General features: G+C 38.8%; 1 protein-coding gene across 1 annotated transcript in view; it reads left to right on the plus strand.

Annotated features, from left to right (window-relative positions):
* The window catches only part of pdlim4 (PDZ and LIM domain 4), a 53,842-nt gene extending 41,582 nt beyond the window's left edge, over positions 1–12,260 (plus strand). Inside the window, exon 7 of the mRNA XM_023342519.1 lies at positions 9,522–12,260. Coding sequence (XP_023198287.1) covers positions 9,522–9,726 — 205 coding nt within the window. The 3' untranslated portion in view covers positions 9,727–12,260. The remainder of the gene's footprint in view (positions 1–9,521) is intronic.
* The last annotated feature ends 5,145 nt before the right edge of the window (positions 12,261–17,405 follow it).

A 17,405-nucleotide genomic window follows, 5' to 3' on the forward strand; every position in this document is an offset into this window, starting at 1 on the left:
AATAAAGTTATCTTTAAAATGAATCACTCAAGTGACATTAAGGCCCAACAGTAGACTTAAGTGTCAATAAAGTTAGTTTAACAGTAATAATAAATAAAGTTATCTTTAAAATGAATCACTCAAGTGACATCTGGGCCCAACAGTAGACTTAAGTGTCAATAAAATAAATCTGGTTGTGTGTGTTGTTTTTGTCTCATGCAAGCTTTGCTTTAATTCTACTTTTCTCTATTTAATCATAAGAAATCATAGTCAGTCAGAGAGAGTCATTAAACAGGAAACGCAGGTTTCCTGGAAAAAGAGGAAGTAAGTTCCAGCCTGCAGATTTATAAAAATAGCTGAGACTATTCTTTATTTCAAAGGTAAAGTTTTAAAGAATGAAATCTAAACATTTTTGAGTAATTTGATAAGATTCAAAGTAAAATACTTATATTAATATTGGTTTACTTGTAATAATACTTACAGTTACATTTGTGGGAACAGTTACAAGAAAAACAAGTAACTGTAACTTTGGCATCAAATAATTAGAATCATGGATTATTCTTGGTTTCTTTTCAGAAAAACATCTGTAATAACTCACATTAAGATTATAATAAGTATAATTAATAAGTTATGGTTATAAAATCATAAATGAATGATAAATCAGAGAAGCTGAAGAAAATAAATGTGATATAAGTTATGGTTATAAAATTATAAATGAATGCTAGATCAGAGAAGCTAAAGAAAATAAATGTGATATAAATGTGATTTTGACATTGAATTTGAAATGGTGTAAAAGGTGTAACTGCAATTAAACATCACTGATATGTTGGAGGTAGAGAGTAGGTGAAAGGTGAAAGGCAAGGAACTAACAGGAGAGCAGAGATGATCAACGCCTTATTTAGAGAGTAGGTGAAAGGTTGTGCAGGCAATGGACATAGGAGGTTGAGCAACCCTGAGACATTAGCACAGACATCAGGAAATGTCTGTAAGACAGTGATGGATATGAGATCATCTGTCTAAGCAGTCAGAAACCCTATAAAAGGTGAGTGCAAAAGAGGAACCGTTCGTTGGATCCTCCGGGCAGCTTCGAGCCAAGATCGAGATGGACAAAGAACTCTGCAGCTGAAGAAGAGCCGGGGCCACGGAGCCGAAGACTGTCCGGCCATGGGGACCAACCCGTCAGCCCCACAACCTGTGGCTTCAAATCGCACTTCTCTCATCGGCTGGGTTCAGACCCCAAAGACAAAGATGAAGACAAAGGCAAAGACAAAGAAGAAGAACTGGTGCCTTCCTTCCTGCCAGCACCAAGTCCTGTGTGACCTCACCATCCATGCGGAGAGGAGGCTCATCAGACCTACAGAGATTCCTGCCTTCGCTGATCAACATCTTCCTCCTGCTGCAACACCTTCTTCATCATCAGACCTACAGAGATCCCTGCCTTCATCGATCGGCGTCTTCCTCCTGCTGCAGCACCTTCTTCATCATCGTGCCAGGTCTGGGGTTCGAAACACCAAACTCCGTCCGTCTCTCTCAAAGGTTCTCTTTTTTTTTAGTTCTTAGTATCAGCAGTAGGGAAAGATAGACTAGATGATTGATTTTACTTATTTGATTATTTCTGCTACTGAATTAAGCTGTACTGACCCTTGCAAAACTGCCTTACTAATAAAATATTTAGCATAAAGAAAATCTAAAAGATGTTGTGGACATTCAGTTAATGAGTCACCTTAAAGTTCTTTGATGGTTGTAAAATAGCTGTGATGTTTGATTCTGGAGAGGAAAAAGTTTAAAATGTTTTATAGGTTGCTGGTAGCCCAAATTTAAAACAACATCCTTGGGACTCGCCCGAGTCACTAAAACCTACCTGGTTCAATAACAAATGCAAGTTGTAAAATAAGAGAACGAGCGACCGTTAACAGGTGTGCTCTGTGAAACTAGTTGGCTGTAGGCTGCTCAGTCTGGCTAATTCACAGAGGGAAGAAGGGTGAGACACCTGGATGTAGGCCGTTAAAAATCAGGTGAATCGTTTCTCGAAACCAGCTTAAACAGAGTTTACTTCAGTTCTGGACAGGGTAAATCCCGGCAGATTTAGGAAACTCAATTAACCCGTTAGATGGAGAGCTGGTAGCACATCTCCCCTCTCAGAAGAGGAAGCAGAGAGTGAGAGAGTAGAGACAGAAAGGAGGGGGGGGGGTGTTGCGCAACAACAAGTGGCGCCCAACGTGGGGCCAGGGACTCGACTAACGGAGTAGGAGGGCCCTATGCCAAGTCAGTAAAAACAGATGTGAGGATCTGAATAGCTCACTTGGTTTGTTAACTCTTAAGGAATAGAGTTAATGGTGACTGATATGGCCGTCAGTCACAACCCTTGCAGTAACTGTATGGCATACAGGTGAGGGAAAGCTTCTACTGAGGATAAATGACCGGATCCAGACAGTGAAGCTAGTAGCCAACATAGTCTAGACCCATCCCTGCTCGAGAGCGCAAAGAGAGGCTTTGGGGGATAGACAACTCGAACCGGCAGAGAGACGGAGTGATGGATGATCACTTCGAGGAGGAAAATCTGGGGAAGAAACCGGAGGAAGCCGGCCGCCCAGATCGTTTGGAAAAGGAGGAGACCTCAACAGAACTGCATCAACTTTCTACACAGCTACTGTGACTCAGACCTGAAGCAAGGGGGGACGTTGGTTCCAAGAATGAGGAACTGAAACATCAACCCCTGACAAAGGAAAGTTGGCTCAGTCTTGCTGGAGTGGTTCGTGATGTAATGCTGACAAGAAAAGAAAAGACCAGCCTGCAAGCATGCACAAGAAACACAGAAAAGTATCATCAGCTGACGATGGATGAGGAAGCACACCGCGTCCTCCACTGCAGCCATCGAGAAGACATCCGGCAACAGAGGAACAAACACCAGCAGCTGACATCATCACACAGACGCAGGCATGGTTAAAGACATCCTGCTGGACCCGGAGCTTGAAATTGGGCCAGCACAACCCACCAGTAAGAAACGACCGCAAGCGACATCTGAGAAGCCAGGACAACTGGAAGGGGCAATCTACACCGATGGATCCAGAAAGGGGTCCGACCAGTCGGCATACTGGGGATTTATTCTGAAGCAAGATGGCAAAGAGAGATGCCGTCAGAAAGGAAAAGCTCCCGGTAGTGCTCAAGCCGGAGAAGTAACGGCAGTACTGGAAGGATTGCTGGAGCTGGTGAAAAGGAAAATCAAGAGTGCCAGGTTAGTAACTGACAGTTACTACTGTGCTCAGGCCCTTAGAGAGGACTTGGCCATTTGGGAAGAAAATGGTTTCGAGACTGCAAAGGGCAAGCCCGTGGCACACAAAGATTTGTGGAAGAAGAAAGCAGAACTGAGGCTCCGCCCGAAACTTGAGGTGCAGCGACAAGGCGCACACCTGAGAAGAAGCCCTATGGAGGGGCAAAGATGACGACCTTTCGTGCCACTAAGAAAGGTTGTCTCTGCCGGTGTCGAGGTGGGACAGAACACCTAAGGACAGGTGGTCCTAGAGTAGCACGGGGACCAGGTAGTACGGTGCGTGCATAAGGCCCTCGAATATGCAGGCGTGCTACACCCCCGTGAAGAACTGAGCAAGCAGGACTGCTGGATGTCCCTTCAGCCCATCCGATGCAGCTGTGTGACTTTGAGGTATGTGGTCGATACGCAGGGCACCCAGGGCAGCGGATGGAAGGTTTGTTCATCAAGAGCACAGTCCCATGGGGTTCAGTCTGCATGGATGTAGCAGAACCAATGGGGATAACAGGAAAGAGAGGTGAGAAGTACCTCTTGGTGCTGATGGACACAGTGACAACTGCTAGAAGAGCAGGTCTTCCCCTGCAGAGGAACTCCGTTCACGTCACAGAAAGCAGGGAGGCGAAGACACTTCTCCTTTTTGCTCAGAGAAGAAAAAGGGAAGTTGCAGCTCAAAGTGTCACTGAAAACAGGGCAGAGAGTTTGGATTAAAGCTCAAGATCGGCCTGCAACTACGGTGATCAAGCTGAGATTCAACGCCCAAGATTTTGTAAAGTAAGTACTGAACTTCAACACAGTACTACTGATGAAGAAAGGGGTCCATGAGGAAGCAGTGCTCAAGCCAGTTCTTAGCTACAGCGAACCAGAACATTACGAGAAGATGGCCAGAGAATCAAGCACCATGCCATCCTACAGTAGACTGGCCACTATTACGGGAAGGTTGCCGTTCAAAGAACAACTTCAAGGCTTTGGACTGGGAGGGCCGTGAAGAAATTGGACTATGCTAAAGAAGAACTCCTGTCACAACCTGATGGATTAAAATGGAAAAGGATCATGATTACGGATAAAGCGTCATGATGCTTATGCTTTTTGCTTTGCTCTGCTGAACAGCCAGAATTTTTTTTTTTTGTTTGAGGCCTTCTGTCTCAGCCCATCTTCCCTAAAGAATCATCCCACATCCTGAAGAACCGACAGTTCATCCAGCGAAGGTTCCTGTAGAAGAATCAGAGCGATCCAAGTTTTCTTCGACATTCATCACCTCATGGGGGAAATCAAAACTCCAAGGAGGGGGTGTCAAGAGAAGTGGAGTTTTGATGACTACACTGAGCCCTCTGTGACAACTGAGGATGAAGAATCTGCATCTTCACATCCCAGACGAACCTCTTCTCTTTCCAGGGGATGAGGACGGCGAACTGCAGGAGGGTGATGGACTCCCAGCATGTGAAAGGTCTGACCTCGTGGAGGGGGTGTCAAGAAAATCCGAGCTCATCCCACTTCCCCATGCTGGAGATTTTAGTTTAACAGTAATAATAAATAAAGTTATCTTTAAAATGAATCACTCAAGTGACATCAGGGCCCAGCAGTAGACTTAAGTGTCAATAAAGTTAGTTTAACAGTAATAATAAATAAAGTTATCTTTAAAATGAATCACTCAAGTGACATTAAGGCCCAACAGTAGACTTAAGTGTCAATAAAGTTAGTTTAACAGTAATAATAAATAAAGTTATCTTTAAAATGAATCACTCAAGTGACATCTGGGCCCAACAGTAGACTTAAGTGTCAATAAAATAAATCTGGTTGTGTGTGTTGTTTTTGTCTCATGCAAGCTTTGCTTTAATTCTACTTTTCTCTATTTAATCATAAGAAATCATAGTCAGTCAGAGAGAGTCATTAAACAGGAAACGCAGGTTTCCTGGAAAAAGAGGAAGTAAGTTCCAGCCTGCAGATTTATAAAAATAGCTGAGACTATTCTTTATTTCAAAGGTAAAGTTTTAAAGAATGAAATCTAAACATTTTTGAGTAATTTGATAAGATTCAAAGTAAAATACTTATATTAATATTGGTTTACTTGTAATAATACTTACAGTTACATTTGTGGGAACAGTTACAAGAAAAACAAGTAACTGTAACTTTGGCATCAAATAATTAGAATCATGGATTATTCTTGGTTTCTTTTCAGAAAAACATCTGTAATAACTCACATTAAGATTATAATAAGTATAATTAATAAGTTATGGTTATAAAATCATAAATGAATGATAAATCAGAGAAGCTGAAGAAAATAAATGTGATATAAGTTATGGTTATAAAATTATAAATGAATGCTAGATCAGAGAAGCTAAAGAAAATAAATGTGATATAAATGTGATTTTGACATTGAATTTGAAATGGTGTAAAAGGTGTAACTGCAATTAAACATCACTGATATGTTGGAGGTAGAGAGTAGGTGAAAGGTGAAAGGCAAGGAACTAACAGGAGAGCAGAGATGATCAACGCCTTATTTAGAGAGTAGGTGAAAGGTTGTGCAGGCAATGGACATAGGAGGTTGAGCAACCCTGAGACATTAGCACAGACATCAGGAAATGTCTGTAAGACAGTGATGGATATGAGATCATCTGTCTAAGCAGTCAGAAACCCTATAAAAGGTGAGTGCAAAAGAGGAACCGTTCGTTGGATCCTCCGGGCAGCTTCGAGCCAAGATCGAGATGGACAAAGAACTCTGCAGCTGAAGAAGAGCCGGGGCCACGGAGCCGAAGACTGTCCGGCCATGGGGACCAACCCGTCAGCCCCACAACCTGTGGCTTCAAATCGCACTTCTCTCATCGGCTGGGTTCAGACCCCAAAGACAAAGATGAAGACAAAGGCAAAGACAAAGAAGAAGAACTGGTGCCTTCCTTCCTGCCAGCACCAAGTCCTGTGTGACCTCACCATCCATGCGGAGAGGAGGCTCATCAGACCTACAGAGATTCCTGCCTTCGCTGATCAACATCTTCCTCCTGCTGCAACACCTTCTTCATCATCAGACCTACAGAGATCCCTGCCTTCATCGATCGGCGTCTTCCTCCTGCTGCAGCACCTTCTTCATCATCGTGCCAGGTCTGGGGTTCGAAACACCAAACTCCGTCCGTCTCTCTCAAAGGTTCTCTTTTTTTTTAGTTCTTAGTATCAGCAGTAGGGAAAGATAGACTAGATGATTGATTTTACTTATTTGATTATTTCTGCTACTGAATTAAGCTGTACTGACCCTTGCAAAACTGCCTTACTAATAAAATATTTAGCATAAAGAAAATCTAAAAGATGTTGTGGACATTCAGTTAATGAGTCACCTTAAAGTTCTTTGATGGTTGTAAAATAGCTGTGATGTTTGATTCTGGAGAGGAAAAAGTTTAAAATGTTTTATAGGTTGCTGGTAGCCCAAATTTAAAACAACATCCTTGGGACTCGCCCGAGTCACTAAAACCTACCTGGTTCAATAACAAATGCAAGTTGTAAAATAAGAGAACGAGCGACCGTTAACAGGTGTGCTCTGTGAAACTAGTTGGCTGTAGGCTGCTCAGTCTGGCTAATTCACAGAGGGAAGAAGGGTGAGACACCTGGATGTAGGCCGTTAAAAATCAGGTGAATCGTTTCTCGAAACCAGCTTAAACAGAGTTTACTTCAGTTCTGGACAGGGTAAATCCCGGCAGATTTAGGAAACTCAATTAACCCGTTAGATGGAGAGCTGGTAGCACATCTCCCCTCTCAGAAGAGGAAGCAGAGAGTGAGAGAGTAGAGACAGAAAGGAGGGGGGGGGGTGTTGCGCAACAACAGTGGATGATAATAATGACTTTAAAGTTTGCATGGCTGAGTGGGTCATCCCACAGTCTTTCTGTATTAACGTCATTTTATGGTCTTAGTCTTAGGAAAATCCAAATTCTCAGAAGAACTTACAGGATTTGCATTAGCTATAGGCCATAACAAATTTGACAGAAAAACTCTAAAAACATGTAACAGAAGCATACAGGATTTTCCATTTTTAACTGAATTACTGAAACTAGTTGTATTCTAATTTATTCATATGCATTTGTGCATATCAGCAAATGTGTAGTAGTTAAATTAATCAGAAAATTGGTTGGATGGCGTAAACGTTGCAGATCTGTCAAGCATCTGGCGTGTCAGAGTGAAGGAATTTTCATGAGTGCAGATGGAGTGTCTGCAGAAGTTAGCATGAGAGTTACTAACATTAATATTGAGACAGGATTTTTCAATTGATCCTTAAAATCTGAAGTGGAGAAAGTCAGTTATTTTTTACTTAGAACTATGTAAGTTCTAAGTAAAAGAACTTGTTTTTACAGACAGAATTTGTTTTTAAAGTTTTGTGACTTTAAAAAGAAAACTGTTCTTGTGTGGTACCGCAGACCTCTGTAATATCTCGGTCAGTAAATAGTGTCACTAGAGTTTTACTCAGAGCAGCACATAAACTATTTGGCCAGTCAGTATTGTCATTAATAGTTTGCCACCAGAATCTGTTTTGCTACATTCCATTTGAGCTGTAAAGTTGGATTTTCTGTTGCATCTCTTATAAACAAGTTTCATTAGATATTAAATGCGTAAAAAGCATAAAAACCCATATTAATGAGCTTCTTTGCCTAATAAGAGTTATTCCCTTTGTTGAACACAACAATTAGCAAATTCATCTGTTTTTAACTTGCAACTGGAGCCTGATGAAGTCGGCTTTAATTTAATCACTGTGATCCCAGCTGTGACTTTCAAGGCAAATGGAGCCAGTTTCCAGGCGTGGGAGCTCTGATCCTTCGGCTTATAAACACACTCAGAACGTGTCCTTTGATACAAGATAACATGTCGGACATGTATATTCAAATAAGCAAAGGGCTGTAAGTGACTGTAAAAGAAGATAATGTCTGATTTGCATAGATATTGTTTAAATAAACAACTGTGTCATCATAACTCATTACCTTTTAAAGTATTAATGCCTAGTTGCTGCGATGATGTCATCTCCCTGAAGCAATTCAAACTTTTTGAAAGCTTTTTTGTTTGTATATGAATTGAAGCACTCCACAATTATGACTGCATTTAAAAAAACAACCCTGTAATATTCTGACATTAAAAATAAAGGATGTAGATGTGGCACAATGAGGCTCAAGGTGAGTAAAGTCTGAGCTGAATTTATATTGTGCTCACATAATTATCACAGCGTCAGCACACACCCATAGACACTGAGGCTCTCAGAAGGTATACACACACCCTTGAAAAAATGAACTATGATAAATCATTTTGAAACTGTTTCCATGTATGACATCACATTTAAATCCTGTGCAATTCAACCAAAAAACAAACACATCTGTCTAAAACAAACCTGGTTACATAAGAGTACACACCTTTAAATGAATGTTTTGTCAAAGCATCTTGTGATTTATTTTAACATTCAGTCTTATTCGGTAAAATTCTGTCAGCATTTTTCGCTCTGAGTAATTAGATGAGCCCCAGATTCTCTAGTTGATTCCAACACATAATTTTCCCTCTTATAAAGTTAGAATTATGTGTATTTCTGTGCATGTTTGGACTCAGTGATGCAAATGAAATCTCTCTTTATCTTCAGCTTTCTAGCAGAGGCTTAAAGGTTTCTGGTCAAAACTGACTGACATACAAAGCTTACATCCATCCTCCTTAGGGAAAAGTAATATGAAAGCATGATGCTGCCACCGCCATGTTTGGCAGTGAGCATGGTGTTCTTTTCCAAAAACATTTTTGTTTCATTATACCATAAAAAATACTTTTTCAAGACTTTGTACCTTTTTCCTGACTGGTACTGCTTTACAGTTGAATTTGACATTTCTTTACAAAGTGCAATGTTTGAAAAAGATTGGGAATGTGGAAGATTCAGAAACTAACAAAGATCAACTTTATTTCAGGTTATTCAGATGGCAGGTGTGACATTTACCAGACTGAATGCTGATGAATCATCATGGTGCGCACATTTAGCAACCAGATCATTTTTTCTTTTTTTTTTTAAGAGATTGTTTTCAGTTCAGTGGTGCAAAATAAACATCTCATCATATTCAGAAAAGGTTTTACAACTATTTATCAGTTCTACTTATTATTTCACAAAAACCTGGGAAAATCAGGATTTATCATCATTATGTAGTTTTCATATACTAAGCACTGACAGACTTCATGCTGTAATATGTCTGATGAAAGGAAAAGCATCTCAGCTGCTATGGTTGCATTTCTAGAAAGAAAAGAAAATGCTCTAACCATTTTTTTAATTTGTGCGCAGTGGCACCATTGTAAAGGCCCGGGACAAACTCTACCACCCAGACTGCTTCATGTGTGACGACTGCGGCATCAACCTGAAGCAGAGAGGCTACTTCTTTATCGAGGACAGTCTGTACTGCGAGACCCACGCCAAGGCTCGCGTCCAGCCGCCTGAGGGCTACGACGTGGTCGCCGTGTATCCTAACTCTAAGGTGGAGCTGGTCTAAGAGGAGGAGACTGGCTTCATCTGTAGGGGAAATGGGGAAACCAGCTGTGATCAGGCTCTGTCGCGTACGACTGCTGATGTTGGATCAGTTTTGCCTCCCTTGGTGGGGGGGATTGGTATGAAATTTCCATGATCCCAGATCAGTACTCTCACTCTGACAGGTTTGATGAATGCTGTGCATATTGAAATTTGTAAGTTGAGGCCTGGAACTGAAGAATCTTCAAAAACCATTCATTTTAAACTCCATTATTCATCATTCATTGATTCGTGTTTTAACCTAATCCAAGAAAACAAAATCACTTGCTCTCATATACAAAGAACTGTGTTCACATGCTTCCAGATCACAGACAGTAGTCTAATATTTAATGTCATTTATAAAACTCACAATGCACATTTAAAAGATGAGACAAAAACTAAAACTGATTTTAAGAAATACTTCCGTTTTCTGCTTATAACAATTTTCGCTTTGCATATCCATGTGGTCTGCAGCGATCTGTGGTTTAAGTTTTGGTTAAAGGGGTTCAAATGTCATTTAACAGTACTACAGCTAAATATTGTTCTTGTTCTGTTTCTAACTTACTGGCAGTTCACTTTTCACTTTTTAATGCTACAAATAAGGCTTTTTTCCTCCTATTAGTAAAAGTTGCCACAGTGTGTCAGTAACGTCGATCAGAAGCTCAGAGCTCAGACTCAGAGGAAAGTACTTTGTAGCAAATGTCTCTGTATGCAGAGTGAACTACATTACTTACACTTATTTTCACATTAAAATAAACATATTTTTATACAGCATTACATCCACGTGTCCATCAACTTTATAGACATTTTGCAGTGAATTTGTTTGTTTTGGGGGTCAGGAGAAGAACTGGATCAATAAGGTTAAATACTTTTATCCCGAATAGATCAAAGGTTTACATGCAATATCAAATATGTACATGCATCCCTCCTAGTATTTGGCTAGATATCTCTTAAGTTGTACCTTAACTACATGTTTTATTGCTTTAATTAAACTTCTGGCAAAAATCCTATTGGATGTTAAGCCTCATTGAAAAACGTTGGTTCCTAACCCTGAACCCATCTGCGCAGCGTAGACCATAGAAACGTCTCAATGTTTCATTTGAAAACCAGTTTTGATTAGAGATTCAGATTATTATCCAGTTGGAACCTAAATGGTTTTAAAGTTTCTAGCAGTTCTCCTTCCTTTATTATTCCACCAAATCTGCACAAGGTTTCTTTGCAGAATAGAACCGCCATCCAGCATGATTCTGCCACTACTGTGCCGATCACATTGAACCCCATCATCTTATCTTCTCATCAGTGTTTGTCTTTGCCTGATCATAAAACTTTTCTACAGAAGATATTTGGCCTTCAATGTGAGATTATGTAACTTCAGCAAAAGAGAAATTTATTTGAAAGCTTTTTAAATGTTTGTCAAATTATTTAGTTATTAAATAACCAGTTTTAAATTGTTAAAGAACAACTTAAAATGATACTTCCAGTGACTTTAAAATGTGACATAGAAATGTCAATAAATTTGAGCTTAAAACAAATGAACTCTTTGTCCTGAAGATTGGAATCCGGCCATTTGGAGCAGAGTACAGATCTTTTTCTGAGGATGTTTTCTTACTTTTGCACCTGAGTGGGAGAGGAATTTCAGCTATTGCTCTGAAGCATTCCTGCTCACACAAACACGACTCCCTGGGTGTTTTTAAAGCCTCCTCAGGCTGAAACCAGAACCCTCTTCTTCTAATGACAGTTTTAAATATGACTTTATGCTTTAGAGACTAGAGGGAACACAATGGAAACGGTTTCTAATAAAATTAAAAACTAGTAAACATGGACTTTACAACATGTGGTAGTAATACCTGCTGCTTCGGGGGTTTTTGGTGCCAAAACATCTCATGGGGAGAGAAAAAAAGACAATATGCATGTATGTGCATCTATTTGTACCCTTCTTATTAAGAATCCATGAGTCCGCTTAGAGCCAAGGTCATGAAGCCAATAACATTTATTTCTCCATTTCCTCTGAGGAGACAGGAAAGTGTCAGGAGGGAGAAGACTTGAGATGATATGTAGCTTCCTTTCCTGGAAGAATAAAAAACAGCGTCAATTTGTGACCATCAGTCTTATCTTAGTGTGAATAGTGAAGTGAACTGGATGGAGGAGAGTGATATTATTCTTAATTTTAGGAAAATATCTAACAAAGCTATTTTTTTAATCTGAAAGAAGAGTGAATTTCGCAGTAGTTCCTCTGTTTTTAGCTTCTTTGCTTGTAATTTGTTTAAATTATGAGAAAAACTTTAACACCACCACATGTTGTCTTTGATCTTGTACATATTTTGTTTCATTGGGATTGGTTTAGTATAACATCTCACTTATAGACAATTTGCATTTCATGTATCTTTAAACATTTTCTCTGAAAAAAGTTTGTATTTTTTCCTCTGTTGTTTAACTTATTGTACTGCCAACACATTTTTCTTGTTTTTTTTGTATTCCTTGTCATTTACTGTTCTTTCTTGGTTTAAATAAAATGAAAACTGTAATTCCATGATGTGATTTCATTCTGGATCTATCTACAGTTTCTTCCACCACAAAGTTTTCTCCAAACACAATCCCTTCAGTTTAATCCTAGTTTCACACAACAGTTGTGACATGTTTTTTTTCTGCTTACTTTTCCAAGTAAAGGTCACTGGGCTGCAAAATTGCTGCACAGATGCCATAAATATGATTATAGAGCTATAGCAGTCTTGTTTTAGAATAGTTACTTATTGTTTCTATAGAGAATTTCTAAAATAGTATGCGTGGTACACTGTATTTTTAGCTGTGGAGATTCTGGAAAAGTTGTTTTTAATCACGCTTTAGATCCTATTGACAGGTGCAGGTTTAGAAAATCAAAAAAAAATAACAACCTCATCACTCTTAGAAACTGAAAAAACAAAATTGATGTCAAAAGCAGAATCCATGATTGTCCTGTCAGTTATAAAACATATAGTTTCATTTAAAGCCACCTTCACTCATAGGTTCAATCCAAATACTGTCCGATTAAAATCTGAAGTCTTCAGAAAATCAACTGTTCAAAATACCAGAAGGCTTTTAAATTAAACTATTGTGCATATTGATTTTGAAAAACATAAGAATATCACTGCAATTTGTTAACATCATGTTAGTTTTTCTTGTATCGATGAAAACTCAGCATTATGTATGGCCGGTTAGCTCAGCTGGTCAGACTGTGTTGCTAATAGCACCAAGGTCATGGGTTCAATCCCCAAACTGGCCAATTGAAATCTAAAGTCTCTCAGATAATCAACACTTCAAAATTAAAACGGCTGGAAAATAAAATCAACTCTTCAAAATATTGAAAGGCTAGAAAATATACCTTTATGCACATTAATTTTGAAAAACATTAGAATATGTGGGTTAGGTTATGTCAGACTCTCCCTTTCCATCATTTCCCAGATGATCCGATTCGCCATGTCTTTGTAAATGTCAAGTTAATATATTACCTGTGAATTACGTCAAGCTTCGCGTTGCGCTCCAGAAAACTGCAAACATCGAGATTAATAAGAACAGCGCAATAAATGTGAAAACAGCCACGAATGAACTTGTCCATAAAGTTGTGCAACTAAATGCCATTATGATTATTAGTATTAAGATACGTGTCACAAATCTGTGCAGTGGGACATCAGAGTTGTGGAGCGGCAGGAGGAGCGCTGTGACAGCAAACACAAAACCTGGCCGCTGGGGGTTAAAATTCTATTTACAATTTTCCAGACAATACTGGAACACACAAATTACTAAAGTTTTTTACATTGTTGATGTAATCATTATAAAATAACTTGCAACTAAGTATTGGCAAAGATTGATGTCATTTTCACAGGTGGCGGAGCGTTGTTGTCAGCAGCTGGTGAAAGTAACTAAAAAGTTACTTTTAATGTAACTTTGTTACTTTCCAAATCAAGTAATCAGTAATCTAAGTTACTTCTTCAAGGCGTAATCAGTAATCCGAATAAAGTTACTTTTTCAAAGTAACTTTATTCCATCACTGCTTCCAATTCATTTATTCAGTCATCTATGTTCATCCAAATAAGTATATTCACTAAATTACAGGACAAAACAAACATATATCATAAATGTGGACAGATTATCATCTCCCTTGGCTTCTCTTTGCTTTTTGGTCCCAACATCCTGAAAAGTTTTGAATTAATGTGTTGCTGTGTTTGGAAGATCGTCCTCGTTTTTCAGGTGTTGAAATGTTTGAGCCAGCACACAGAGGCCTGACTAAAATGCTCAAACATGCAGTGTTCCTGCTAAAGCACAGCACCTTCCAAAAGTAATAACACTTGAATAGTCTCACATTTTGCTGTGTTTTAAGCACTAAGATGAATGCATTTCATTGAGATTTTATGTGACAAATCAACAAAAAGTTCTGCACAGTTGTAAAATGTAATTTATATAATAGGTGTAAGTTTCTTTATTACTTGAAAAGCGTGCACTCTATCCTGCTGAGTCAATATTTTTTTAAACTACCAAAGACCAGGGTTTTTTTCCATCTTATTTTTTGAAAAATGTCCTTGCCTCAGTAAGATTGATGGATAACGTCTGTGATATTTAAGTCTTGCTACACTTTCCTCCTAATGAGATTTTGGTCTGGACCTTCACTGGGCCCCTCTGTCAAATATAAACGCCTTGGTTTAAACCAGTTTATTGTGTCTGGTTGTATGTTTGGGATCACAGAGCAGCTGGAATGGGAATGTCGAGTCATTTGCAGGTATTCCTCCAGGACTGCTTTGTGTCTAGCTTTAATGATTTTCAGAACTCCACCTTTTCTTTTAGAAAGGTGGAGGTGGGTACACCAGATTTCACAAAAGTCTTTTTCTTTTTGAACAAATAATCTGCCTTATCATTTGTTAGAAAAGAAAAGCCGAGGTCCTGACCAGAGCACAACTCTGACTCCTACATTTTCACAAAGTGATTTCCAAAAGTAAATCTAAAATGTTGTGTAGGACTGTTGGCACAGAAATAAACACAGCAGATTCTCTGATATCTATAAACTTTGACTCCAGTTTGAAGATAAACACTTGAGGTTTCTAAGAGACGAGTTTTTGCTTTGCAAGATGTGACATCACTCACTCACAACTTGTGTCGTTTTGTCAGTAGGATTCAAATTCAAATTTTATCATCTTGAATGCTTTTCAACACTCAATATGTTTATTTTTTTTCAACTTATATGTTGCATATCATCATTTCTAAGTGAATCTACATTTTACTTATGAACTTTAAAGAATAAAACAGAGAATAAAGCCATTCTTCCTTTGGGTTTTATGTGAAAAAGCTGCTGAAATTTCTGTTTGTTTCATTTTCTATCTCATTCTCTATATATAGAGCATAGTTTTCATTCCAGGTTTGAAGCTCCATTTGGTCCCAATTTACTGCCATGACTGATTTATATAGTCCGGGTCAAAACGTTTTCACATGCAGCTTTCTGACTCATCTCAGATAGAAATGAATTCTACAAACAAAAGGTCATAAAAGCAGAAAACCTGAATTCATTAGTTTCTTATCAGTCTAAAATGATCCAGACCTCTGTCATCACATGTTTAGCTTTACAAATTTTATGTTAAAGTGATTTGAATTGTTTTTGTGGTATATTCATACAAGCCATTTGATCTTGTTGAACTGATGAGGTTCTAATCGTCATGTTGTTTACCGGTGTGTTGGATAATGGATGGTTCTGTTTGTCTTTGTCTCAAACTGGGATTTGGCCGATTCTGATCAGCCTGTTTATCTGTAATAAATAATAAAATACTAAATGCTGACTCTCTTGACCAAAGAGTTGACACACAGCAATGTGTCAAAACAAAAAAACTTATCTTATAAATAACCCTCATGAGGCAGGATTCTGGAACTTTTCCGTGTTTCCATGCAGATGCAGAATGAGTGTTTGGAGGCTAAAATTGGGCTTTTGAGCAATGAACAGTCTGGATTGTTCTGACATGACAGAGAGGCTGAATATGTGGAAAAAAACCAGCATCCTCTGTTTAACATGGTGGATGAACTGTGATGCTGCAGGCCAAAAACTTTGCAATGAGAAATCAATGGGTCATTCTGTATGATGACAGAATGCACACCAACTCTGGAGGGATTCATCAGACGTAAAATCAACCTCCTCTGCTTTCAGAAACACTCAGGGCAATAAAAAGAAAGTATAAAAAAGAAATTGTCAAATATTTCTTTGCTCCACTTCTGTAAAATCTTAAGTGGTTTCCTACTAAAATGAAAAACTGTGAATACTTGTGGAAACAGTCATAGATTTGTAAAGAAAAAGCGGAACATTTTTGAGTCGTTTACAGGTAGTTTGTAAGAAAATCCTTTTGATAGATTACCAGGCCTTCGCTTTGTTTCCATGGAGTCTTACATACATCTCTGTGGCTCCTTTCAGCCACTTTCACGGTCCAGTTGGCCCTTTGAAGGGATAACGCTCAGACTGAACTCTTGTGTGATTCACAACCAGAAGGCCTTAAATGATCTGCAGCCCAACACTTATGGTGGCAGACTCTGCAGGGCACTCGGTGTCCCTGCTTGGTGACTCACGGCTGCAATGGCAGGATCAACTAAACAACATTTGACACTTTAATCTTGTGGCTGATGAATTTACTGTTTTGTGCTGCAGTAAAAATTAATTTCTCAACCAAATGAGATTTTCTTTCACTCTAAAGCAGACTTCAACCATGCAGCAGTTTAACGTCACTCATGACAAGTTAATCCTGACTGGGTTGTATTTCTTGTTCCTGAAGAACTTTCAAGTCTTACCTAAAAGAACTTTTCCATTTCTGATCATAAATTTGACAAGTCATTTGCAAGTTTTCATTTGGACAGAAAACGATTGAGAATCCATTCTGCGGACATCATCGTTGTTTCATGCTGCATGACTAAATCTATCAGACTGCTTACAGTGCAACTGTGACAGAATTATTTCCCAATGTTCCCATCTGACCCCGCTTCATACTGAATTCATTTACGCTCAACTATCAGCCTGAAAAAGAAAAAAAAATGGCAAGTTTGTAAAAATGATGTGTTTGGAAACCGTCCTGGCAACTTGTCTTTTAGGTTTATTTAACAGATTTTGCACTACTGAAAATGCACAAACATTGGATGAGATTTCTAAAACAAGTCTGGGAGAAGATTGATTTGGTTTTGGAGGCTGTATTTGTTCATTAGTCAGTGAGGATATATATTTATCTTTAAGGGGAATCTGTGGAGGTTTTCCATTTACCTTAAAGTATATAAACATCCAGAGTGACCCGCTTCAGGTCAGCAAACTGACCGGACTAAATTGTCTGCTGGAATTCAAACATATGCAACACATCTCTGCTCTCTCAAGTATGTTTAAACAAAAGGAGAAAGAATGTGAAAACCAAACAGATGGCTCATGTTGTACCACTCTGAGCAAACACTGGCTCAGGATGTCATGAGTTAACATGGAAATTAATTTTCCCTCATTTCTATTAACAATGACTTTGGTTAACCTATTTTATTTATGCCAGATTTGAAAAATAATCAAAAAGTTTGATTTTCTTTTGTCTGGGTTTAGCTCCAGAGTGACTGTACCAAAAGACAAATTCAATCCAGAATGTTTGAGGAATTACAAGACCTAGAAGAAATACATTCTAATTCTGTTTTTAT

Source organism: Xiphophorus maculatus, chromosome 11, assembly GCF_002775205.1.
Source record: "Xiphophorus maculatus strain JP 163 A chromosome 11, X_maculatus-5.0-male, whole genome shotgun sequence".
Classification (NCBI taxonomy): domain Eukaryota; kingdom Metazoa; phylum Chordata; class Actinopteri; order Cyprinodontiformes; family Poeciliidae; genus Xiphophorus; species Xiphophorus maculatus.